General features: G+C 45.0%; 1 protein-coding gene across 1 annotated transcript; it reads right to left on the bottom strand.

Moving 5' to 3' along the window:
- Positions 1 to 3,289: 3,289 nt before the first annotated feature.
- LOC124690879 lies at positions 3,290 to 10,134 on the bottom strand. Its single transcript, XM_047224206.1, has 7 exons — positions 9,479 to 10,134; positions 8,991 to 9,108; positions 7,617 to 7,969; positions 7,437 to 7,535; positions 4,834 to 7,089; positions 4,658 to 4,737; positions 3,290 to 3,378 (listed from the first exon to the last, which is right to left on the bottom strand). The coding sequence occupies exons 1-5, from the start codon at positions 10,132 to 10,134 to the stop codon at positions 5,838 to 5,840; spliced, it is 2,478 nt and encodes an 825-aa protein (XP_047080162.1). The 3' UTR covers positions 3,290 to 3,378; positions 4,658 to 4,737; positions 4,834 to 5,837.
- Between the last annotated feature and the right edge of the window lie 728 nt (positions 10,135 to 10,862).

The raw sequence follows: 10,862 nt of genomic DNA, 5'->3' as shown, positions 1-10,862 counted from the left end.
AAAAATCCAACGACAAGAATCCAAAGATCACAAAAAACAAAACTAGGTAGGTGGATCCAGGTGAAGATCACGCTGCCACCCATGTTGAGAAAAAATATCTCTCGCCGTATCCTTCAACCGTGAAGACACCTTCATAAAGAGGTCTCGATGCTCCATCCACTGAAGTGGCACCCATGAGCGAAGCGTAGCTGTGCACCGGTATATGACCTGCATAAGAGAGGAAGAAATATTATTAAAAATCTTATCATTTCTACATAGCCAGAGCGACCAAATAACACTAGTAGGAACAGGCTCATTAGTGGCGCATGGACGGTGCGCCAGAGAATTCTCGCCACAAAAATAAGAATTATGTGGCGCACAGACCCATGCGCCAAATAAAATCTTATTTCTGTGGGTGGGCGTGCCACTTCAGTGGATGGGCGTGCGCCACAGGAAACTTTTTGTGGCGCACCGAGTGGTGGTGCGCCACAAATTTTTTTTAATTAAAAAAATGGCGGCAATTTCATCGGAATTTTTTTTTTGAAATTTTCCGGCCGGAGGTGGGTGGGGTGGGTGGAGGAGGAGGAGGAGGAGGGAGAGGAGGCCAGCCGGATGTTGTTGGTGGAGGAGGAGGTGGAGGTGGTGGTGGGTGAGGGAGGAGGAGGTGGTGGTGGTGGTGGAGGAGGAGGTGGTGGTAGTCGCCAGAGGAGGAGGAGGAGGAGGAGGAGGAGGAGGAGGTGGTGGTGGTCGTCGGAGGAGGAGGAGGTGCTCGCCGGAGACGAAGGAGGTCGCCGAAGGAGGAGGAGGTGCTCGCCGCCCGAAGAAGATGCGGCATGCGCCGCCAGCGCCTCGTCCAGGAAAAACCCTAGGATCGGCAGCGGCGAAACCCGGCGTCGAGGTAGAGGGCCTCTCCAGCTGCCAACTCGAGGGGGCGCACAAGGCACAGGCCCGTCGGAGATGCTGACGACGACCGCCCGCCACCATGGGGCGACCTTCGAGCCTCGACCGGAGAAGACGTCGACGACCTGCATGCACCAAAACCATCACCAGCCTTACCTTGTGTCAGCGACACGGGAGTGGACCAACGCTTCCAAAAACGCGATGACGGCGACGGAAAACCCGCGTCTACCCAGAAATCGGCGAGTAGCTCTTCGTTGGTCTTCCTGGGCGGCTGGGCCGCCGCACCACCGGCGAACTCGGCCGAGATGGATAATCTTCCAATGCCTCCTCCGCGATCTGAACGGCGACGTGATCTTCCGCGTCACACGCGTCGCCTGCAGCCTTCTCCGGCGCCGCTTGCAGAAGGGAGAACCTATTCTCCGCCGCCGGCGCAAGTGTTAGCTGACGAGGACGACGTCGTAGCGCAGCGCCGGCCGATGTGACGGGCGGCGGCTCGCCAGGGTCGCCCAGATCGCCCCTCCCGCTCATTTCCGCCTTTCTTCCGGTATGTATTAGTTGCTAAATATATCGACTGCTCCTAATTGATTGCAAAATGCATTGTAGGCTGTGAGGCTCAGTTCGTCGTGCATTCTGCATCGTGAGTGTGTGACATCTTCATTAGATGAATCAGCAACGTGAACTAAACACACTTGTCATATGCAGTGTGCTAAGGCTTGGAAATAGGTGCTGAGATCAAAAGGCTTAGCTAATTCAAACGTTGCTTTCTACCCCATAATTCTTGTCATGGTTTTAGTTCAAATTGATCGGAGGGAGTAATTTTTATCACTAGAAACAGAAAATCTTTATTGATTCATAAAATGATCAATTAGAGTCACTTGATCCATTGTTTTGCAATGTACTCGTAATTAGCTTTTTCCTGCACCATTCACCTTACGAAAACTGTAAAAGGAACAATCAACCATTATATTTATTAGATCCAGATATAACGATTTAATCACCTCGTGGCTCTATTCCTCGAGCTACAAAAATCCATAAAATTAAGAATTTCATGATAGTAAAATGAAGATTGAAATCATATAATAGCATGTGGTTATTTCACAACTAAGATGGAGCCAGACCTAAGGAATGGTGGTTTTACATATCTGCATGTCTTTCACAGGGCAGCTCACAGTAGCCATCCACGGGGTCCTTGCTATCGCTGGTGGCAATGGCAATGGAGGCATAGAAGATCTCCATATCCAGGTCAAGGCATGGTTGTTCCAACCTACCCAAGCACATCCCAGCGTTGTCCATTCAAACCAAACCAAGGCCATCTTAGCCTCAAGGCTCTCGCAAATCTCTCTTCCAACATGCCAACTCCTCCCATGCTTCAGCCAATAAAGTGAATCATACTTTACTCCGGAAACTTTATCCAAATCCACCCAAAGGCACGCTCCAACACGAGGATGGCCTTCATGATGCCTTTCGGAGGAGCCAAGGCGGTGAGGTCATATATCGCTTGCGAGGTAGTTACAGATTTGATGAGAGCAACCCTACCAGTTGTAGTGATATTTGCCATGTGCAATTGGTAATTGTCTTCAGTTACTACATGTACTCATAAGAAAAAAAATAAAAGGGCATCAGCTGGCATGTGAAGTTTGATGAAGCAATGAAGTCTGCCCTTAGAGTCTATAAATAACTAGCTTTCTCATGTAGCAACAGAAATGCTCGAAAGTGCAATCATCACTCTAGGAGGGGTGGAAATGTTTAAGACAATGGTTGCGGAGCCAATAGTTGAATGGGAACACTTTTTAGAAATAGGATGCATCGGAAATGCCTTCTAGAGATATATGTGACCAATCAGGCTAGCAACGCCAAGACAAGCATAAGGAGAGCCGGGCTGTATATGAATACATGACTTGCATACCAGACAAAAACCATACGTCCTTGTTTGGTGATGGCCTCCCGACAAGAAATTTGATTCGGGGTCTGCTGATTCCCAGTCAGAGTCTCAACACAAATCGCACCGCGCAAGATTTTTGATGTACGGGAGAGTGACGAGCTCCAGCCGCACGCCTCGGGCTGCCAAGCAGCCAGGGCAACCAAAATAGAGCGGCAGTGCTCATCAATCAGGGGCGTCCGTTGCTCTACAGCCGCCCCACCTCTGCGAGCATGCGGCTCTTGTCTTTGTTGTCTTGCTTGACCGAGCCATTAAGGCTCTAAGGAACATCAGTACCGTAAGGAATCTCTCTGCTACACCTCTTTCCCACGACTGTGGACTTCTTGGTGTGAATGAAGGACTTCGACATCTTCTGAGCCCTGCAAGGAATCTGTGGTCATGACCCACTTAAGACAGTGAGCATCAGGGCCAAACACACAAGAGAATTCTTGTGTAAAGCTCAGTTGGTCAGTTTACCTGTTTTCGTACTTGCTCTTCTGGATCCTTCCGATGCCTAGATGCTATGGCAGCAATAGCACAGTGTGCCGCTATTGGTGACTTGTGTCTTCAACACCTGTAAGCTGTAAACAGTAAAGGATATAATTTACAATATAAATACTCAGCTTAGTCAGTGGTGTACTGGCCACAAAGACTAGATGTAGACTAACCCTATTTACAAAATATATTCATAAATACGTATTGGCTAACCTATTTTCTCATCTCAGTCTGTTAAGATCTAAAAATTGACAGATGCTAATAATGAAAATTAACGAAAAATGAGAAATAAGACTAAACCATAATGTGCCTATTAACCATATGATTCAAATAGGAATGCATGAGTTATTTCTGAACACAGTTTGGCTCTGTTTGGAAGCGAAGTTTTTCTAAAACCGAAGTATTGTTAAACTGCAGTATTTTCATGTCTGAAGTACAGTTAAATAAACCGCAGTTTTGGGAAGACTTAGGTATGTTTGGCAGTCTTGTATTTATGTGCAGTTTTGACATAGTACTTGCTGTAATGCTTTTGGGGAGCTGGCCATTGATTGGCTAAAGGGTTAGCTTTCTAGACGGTGATTAGCTGAATCAATAATCACTATGCAGGCATGCATACAATTGATAAATAGCAGCTGGAATCACAAGGTCTGAAACGAATCTACAGCACCATAAGATCCCATGATTGATTTGCTAGTGATCACAGAAGAAGAGCACCCTGTCGGAAGCGGAACCGGATCATCTAACTTGGGACAAGAAAAGTTAGGCAAGCTACAGTGCCCTAACTTTCCTTCTTCCAAACTATATGGTTTAAGCCAATATAATAACTATAATACAATTACATAATACAAATTTATGTTATGTATTTAGAGCAATTACATAAAAGCAAAAGTAAGGTGTCACAAAAATTACTTTATTTTTTATATCTACAGTAATTACCTACAGTAATTAATCGTGGTAATTAATAGGGTACTTATACTACAATTCCCTGATTTTGCTTCTTTCTTTTCCCTGACTTGCCTCCTCAACGTTAGAGGATCCGGCTCCATCGGAAGCATGGGCATATTAGATTGGTGACCATGGGCCAGACTGGCGAAGGAGACTCCAGTTTGTGTTTTCTGACCTCTTTTTTCTATACTGCAAAAAAACTGCAGTATTGTAGATACTATGGTACATAAAACTGCACCTTTAGGTAAAGCCATAAAACCTCAAAGTATTGAAACTTTGGTACTTTTAGAAACCACAGTATTCTTAGAATACTTTTTAAAAAACCTTTGTTCCCAAACGCACCCTAACTCTGGAAGATTAGAAAGAACGCAGAAAAAAATATTCATAGTCAAACAGATGTGGCTACTACTCTGAAAATACCTCTTGAGGTAGTAAAACCTTGAGCTCATTCATATCTCAAGCCGCCATCTCTCCACCCCCAGCACCCAAATGACTGTCTTCTGAAAAAAAAAAAAGAGGCAGGTTTAGTCATCAAGGCAGACATCAACTAATGACCATAGACCAAATATGCGTATTACAAAAATAAATTTGGTTACCCATTGGATTACAAACATTAAGCAAAATATGGGCTTGGAAGTTGGAACCGCCTGCCGCTGCCGTGGAAGACCTCTTCAGCGGGGAGCAGCACTGCTGGCTTCATCCATTCCGGTCTCTTAACCCGTGAGCCACCGCACACGAGAGATAGAAAGAGATGAACCTGGGAACCTGTAGGTCCAGTCCAGCAGGCCTCCAGGTCGGTGTGGTGGCACATCAGGGTGGAATCGGTGCAGAGGATGGTGTCAATATCTCCCATACATTTAAATATACAACCACATCATATATTTAGATGTATGTAAGAACTTCCGATGAGAAATATGCATGGAAAATCTAACCACAATAAGGATTATATGCAAATTACAACGACAACACAGGAGAGCATATTGACGAACCAAGATTCAAATTGCACTGAGCAACAACAAAATTAGTGATCTGAACTAGTCAATGACTACCAACCTAGTCTAGAGAACAGAAGGTAGCCAATGACTACCAACCTAGTCTAGAGAACAAAAGGTAGCCTAATGGTGCCCAGACTTGTGCTAGAGGACATAACCAAATAGCCCATTCATTACTGAAAATATATTGCTTGACTTTCACATTTCACAGACGGCAATTGAACTCCATTACCAACTTGCCTTTAAATATAATGTTGGAGATAAAGTAATCAATACAACAAAAAATAAACATACATGTGTGGAGGCATGTATTCACTCCCTGCATTCTAGGCCCATTCTTGAAAAGGTTGTGGAACAGTAAATGGTGAAAGAAATGGGAATATGTTTTTTCACAAAATCTGGACATACCAAATTCCATGATGTAACACTCCATCTGTTGGCTACCTTGGAGCCTTGAAAAAATTCTTAGAAATATGAACACTTCCTAAAACACCCCATTACCGGCAACGTCTCAGGATCTAGTGCCATCAATTCAGTTCTGTATCCAAGAATTTTGGGCTGACGTCCACACTTTCAATTCTTATGCTGCCACTCGCATTGCTATATTTTTACCTTCTATTAGAATGCCTCGGGGATCTGTCACTGCCATCAAACTCACTCCTTTTATCCCAGTTTCTTCCAGCATTTCTTTGTGAACCTCTTGAGCCATGATCTTGATGATTAGCCCTTCCTCTGTGATTCTTATCAAAGGAGCCACCATCATGCACATCAGCCCTCCTGAATTGTTGTTCATTGCCTTTTGTCCTGCCATAACGGTCGCCAGTAGAGCTTCTAGCGTTCAAGTTAGAGCTTCTGGCAGGGAAGTTACCTCTGAAATTTGCCGAGCCACCCTCATGGAAATCAGCCCTCCTGAAGTGTTGTTCATTGCCTTTGGTCCTGCCATAACGGTCCCCATTAGAGCTTCTACTGTTCAAGTTAGAGCTTCTGGCAGGGAAGTTATCTCTGAAATTTGCCGAGGACCTGTTCCTATTATCTGATTGAAACTGGTCATCCATGTCAGAGTCCATATCAGGAACTCTTTCACGACTTCCCTGGTTACGCCCTTGTTTATATCTAAAGCCATTGTCAATATCCTCATCAGAATCAGAAATAGCCCCATCATTACTCTCTGATCCAAAAGATGCGCTTCTGCGGTTATTCGAACCACTCCAACCTCGGGTTTTCTGCCAAGAATCAGCAATATGACTAGATTTTAGGGAGGGTTGGCCAACAAATTCATCATCATCGGCTGAACCTGTTAAGTCATCTTTTTCCCCGTAATTGGAATTTCTACTGTGAGAAGATTCACCGTAGTCTTCTGAATCAGAAGCATCATCAAGGTCAGAATAACTCACCCTTGACAGACCACCTGTCTGACCACCTTTTGACAAATCAAGCTCATAACTGTCAATATCATCCTCTTCATCGTCAAAATCATCAAAACCAACTCTAGATGAGTTCAAGCTATCTCTTTCGGTGAACTTTCTTTCTCGTCCCTTGCTCCTTGTTTCATCCATTCCAAATTTCTCAGCCTCAAAACCATTGGCATTATCTCTATATGAGGTGTCCACAGATGAACTCTCCCTACCTTTAGATGAATCAGCAAACTCAAATGCTGCAACATCAGCACCATCTGATTCATTATCTTCAAAGTCAAAGTTCCAGGCACTAGAAACCTCAGGCTTACGAGCTGGTCTGTCCGATCGTTTCCGCGGCGCAGATTGATATGCTTCTGTTTGGTTGTTGGTGTATTCATCTGGAGGGCGGTCGTGTTCACAATGGAAACATGACATGTTCCGTCTGTAGTTCAAAAAGTCGCACCTAGAAATTGGTAGAGAAAATATAAATATGTAAGGATGATAAATTATCACAAGTATGTTCATGAATGGTTAAAATGTGCATTGTTTGTATATACCACTTCTTGTTCGCATAATGATTAACTAATTGCGTCTTGACAAACATATGATAGCACAGATGAACACTTCAACATGAATTATGAACAAAAAATCAGATACCAAGATATTCTTATTCGCGGGAATGTTATTGGACAGATAATAAACATGGGTTTGACAAATATGTTTATGTACTAGGCATTACTAATGTGTATACATCTAGTGCAGTGTAAGTTCAAAAAGCAGACCAAATAAATCTGTGGCAAGTGAGCTAACCGAGGACACTCCCACTCTCCAGGGAGGAGTTGTCTTTTGGGACGCTTAGCATCACACTGCAAGCAGATAGTATTTTTCGCGAAGTTCATGAAGTCACACCTGCAACCACACTTCAGAAAATAAGAATAGCTCGTGAAGCCAACATTCTACAAATTATATAGATGTGAGTGGTTAAAGTACTTTGGGCAAAGCCAGTCTCCTTTCTTCATCTCTACGTCATCACGTCCAACTCGTTTCTTTGGTGGTGGAGGTGGTTGCTTCACCTTAGGTGGCAACTTCCTGATTACAGGTGGTGGAAGATTGGGGTCAATAGGAACAGCACTCAGCTTGGCAATCTCATGTATTAATTTCCGAACAACAGTCTTCACGGATTTCAGTTTGAGAAGTGATTTGTTCTCTACAGTTCCCTTTACATGGTCAAAACCATAGACCAACAAGATACGCATAACATCAAGAGTCCGAGCTTCATCTTCTTTACGTGTAAGGATATAGCCCCTTGAGCATGAATTCCGCAAATTACAAGAACTGCATACCTGCAAATCAGGAGCAAAATAGCTAAATTAGAAGATTACACCTGCCTGGTCTTTCTACGGTATTTGCATCCTTCATGTTTATTTAGAAGTCAGCAGGGGTGGGCATAAAGACCGAGGAACTGAATAAGAAACCAAACTGTTAAGAGAAGAAATGTTTTGATAATTATTCGCAGGTATGTAACATAGCCACATCTTATGCAAACAGATATTAACAAGATAATAAATATGAGGTGTGTTTCTAATATGTGAACTTAAGTGAGAAAATCAAATACATAGTACAAATGCAGTTATTTAACCCTACTGCTATAAAATGCACACAGTCCTATTGGGCCAGTGAATGGTGTATTAACCTTCTACGAGATCAGGAGAGGTAATAAAATGTACTAACATTAGCAGCAATTAGTTACATAAACATAAATAAGCAGTTGGATATAGATACCCAGAACGCATGTTGGGATCTAGTACAACATAATTTGCAAATGAATAAATTGATGTGCTCCGGAAGTCTGACCATCACTGCACATATGGCACTGTTAAAATCGAGAAATTACGCATATCCAAGGTTCAGAAAGGCGCTAGGATAGCGTTTTGCCACCACTAAGGGACAGAAAAGAGCATGAAGGAGGGTGCATAAATGGAAGAGAAAATAGGAAGGGAAATGGAAAAATAGGGCAGGGGCGATTTTTCTCAGGCTGGCCCCTCGCCAGTGAAACACATCTCCTCACCCGATAGGTCAATTCCCTGCCGGAGGACCTTTCCGGTGGCCTAAACCTTTGCATAAGGTCGATATGCAGTATGCTGCCACCTCCCAGTACTTATGCGTGCGTAGGTGAGCTTGTGCACACATGTGTAAGCTTACATATATCTATAGAGTACTCAGTATTAAACATACACATCAAGAAAGGAAATGATCCTAGCTCATCTTGTTTTTTTCTGTTTTCCATCCCCCAGCTACAACATAACATGGTGAAATGAAAACATGTGGGCAATGGAGATAAACTTGAGTTTAGCTGCAACTTACATCACCCTCGTCAAGGTGAACCAATTTTCTTATCAGCTTTGCAGAAAACACAACTTTTGGATCCATGCTGGGACACCCATGGCCAACTAATACTTGAAGATCCTTCCTAGGCAACGGCCTGCATCATTCGAGGAACTGTTACCATCATTGATATAACCTTTGTGGAAGTATTCAGCTACTATTCCATAATACAGATAGGTTGTATTGACAGAAGTCTTGTATCAAATTATACCCAACAGGAAAACCTGATGCCTATCATCTCTGAACCTCCCTAAGCATTTTGGCAGCATGGAGTTTGCAGTTTACAACACATCTAAGAAATATCCAAATTATTCCACCCATGCTAAGGCGTGTTTTCGGCTTTTCACAACAGAAACAGCTGACAAGTAGCACAATCGTCGAATACGGCGAGCATATATTGCATAGTAGGAAACGTAAATGCGCTGGCTGCGGTATAATAAGGCAGTGAATCAAAACGGGCAACGTACTTGAGGATGTCGAATCGATCGCGGCCGAAGTTCATGCAGGCGTTCTTGACGGTGGTCCAGTCCCTGGAGAAATCGAAGCCAGACTCCTCGGAGACCTCGGAGAGATCCATGGGCACGGCGGCGGCGAGGCGGGCCTCCTCGTGGGCGGGGCCGAGGTCGAAGTACCTCTGCTGCGCGAGGCGCTCCATGAGCTCGATCCACTCGGGCCAGGGGTGCACCAGCTCCACCTCCCTCCGCAGCACCTCCGCGACGCTCATCCGGTCCACCTCCGCCACCGCCTCCCGCTGCTCGCCGGCCGTCGCCACGGCGGCCTCGAGCTCGACTTGCTCGCGCGGCTCCGGCGGAGGCGGAGAAGGAGGCGCGTCGGGTGGCGGCGGGGGCGGGCGGCGCCAGGACTGGATGCGGCGCAGGGCGGCGTCGCGGGCGGAGAGGTCGGAAGAGCGGGAGCGGTCGAGCGCGTCGAGCTGGTCGAAGACGAAGGAGAGGCGGGCGGAGAGGGAGGGGGGTTTCGGGGAGGAGGAGCCGGGGTTTGCTGGGGAAGGGGGTGGAGGAGAGGAGGTGGAGGTGGAGAAGGGGCGGCGGCGGTGGAGGAGGAGGGAGGGGTTGGGGATGGCGCGGCGGCGGCGGAGGAGCGGTAGGAGGCGGAGCGCCGCCATTTGCCGGGGGTTTGGCGGTGCGTGGGAGGGGGAGGGCAAAACCCTCAGCCGTCAGTTAGTCTGAAGTGTGGAAACGGCGATTAGCTTCTCTCTGCTTTTTTCCCCTACTATTCGGATCATGTATTTTGCTGCGTCGGGCTCGCACCTGAACTCTACGGGAAGATGATTTTTTTATTGTAGTATAAACGGATTTTCTTGAGTTATGAGCTAATATTTTTTCTACCAGAATCTAAAAATTGATATATATTTTTAGCTTAAAAAGAAATTACATATCTTCATATTTTTATATATATTTTTGGTCAAACTTTTTTTTAGATATGAGAGCATCGCTCCAGCCTCTGCATCAATAGATGCACACGGTTTGCTTTATTTAACTAAAGTACGAGTTTACAAAATATCCAGTATTACAATCAAGGAAATGCTAAGATCGACACATGAATCAACCATAAGAAGATGCAACACATAGAAAAGCTATCCATTTGCTATTCTATTAATATGTTGTCATTCAGTAGTCTGGAAAAAGAAGTCCTGTGAAACCACTAGCATCTGGTTGCATCCAGTAACCATTGTTAGGGCAATATGATTGTTGTATTACCAGGGGGCCAAAGGCCACAATATATAGTACATGTACAGGTGCACATATGCAGAAAGCCCCCTAACATATGGGGAAACTAAAATATACGGATATATACATCTAACACCCCCCCTCAAACTCATGGTGGATCCAC

This window comes from Lolium rigidum, chromosome 2 (genome assembly GCF_022539505.1).
Source record: "Lolium rigidum isolate FL_2022 chromosome 2, APGP_CSIRO_Lrig_0.1, whole genome shotgun sequence".
Taxonomy (NCBI): domain Eukaryota; kingdom Viridiplantae; phylum Streptophyta; class Magnoliopsida; order Poales; family Poaceae; genus Lolium; species Lolium rigidum.
Note: the sequence above shows the minus strand (reverse complement) of the source record. Positions and strands in the feature narration are given on the sequence as shown.

What these genes read in the sequence shown, in the direction of transcription:
- LOC124690879 (XM_047224206.1), bottom strand. Translation starts at nt 10,134, where the DNA reads ATGGCGGCGCTCCGCCTCCTACCGCTCCTCCGCCGCCGCCGCGCCATC. An exon ending in GGAGACTGGCTTTGCCCAAA is followed by an intron (nt 7,536 to 7,616) that starts GTACTTTAACCA and finishes GTGTGGTTGCAG; the next exon opens with GTGTGACTTCATGAACTTCG. An exon ending in GGAGAGTGGGAGTGTCCTCG is followed by an intron (nt 7,090 to 7,436) that starts GTTAGCTCACTT and finishes ACCAATTTCTAG; the next exon opens with GTGCGACTTTTTGAACTACA.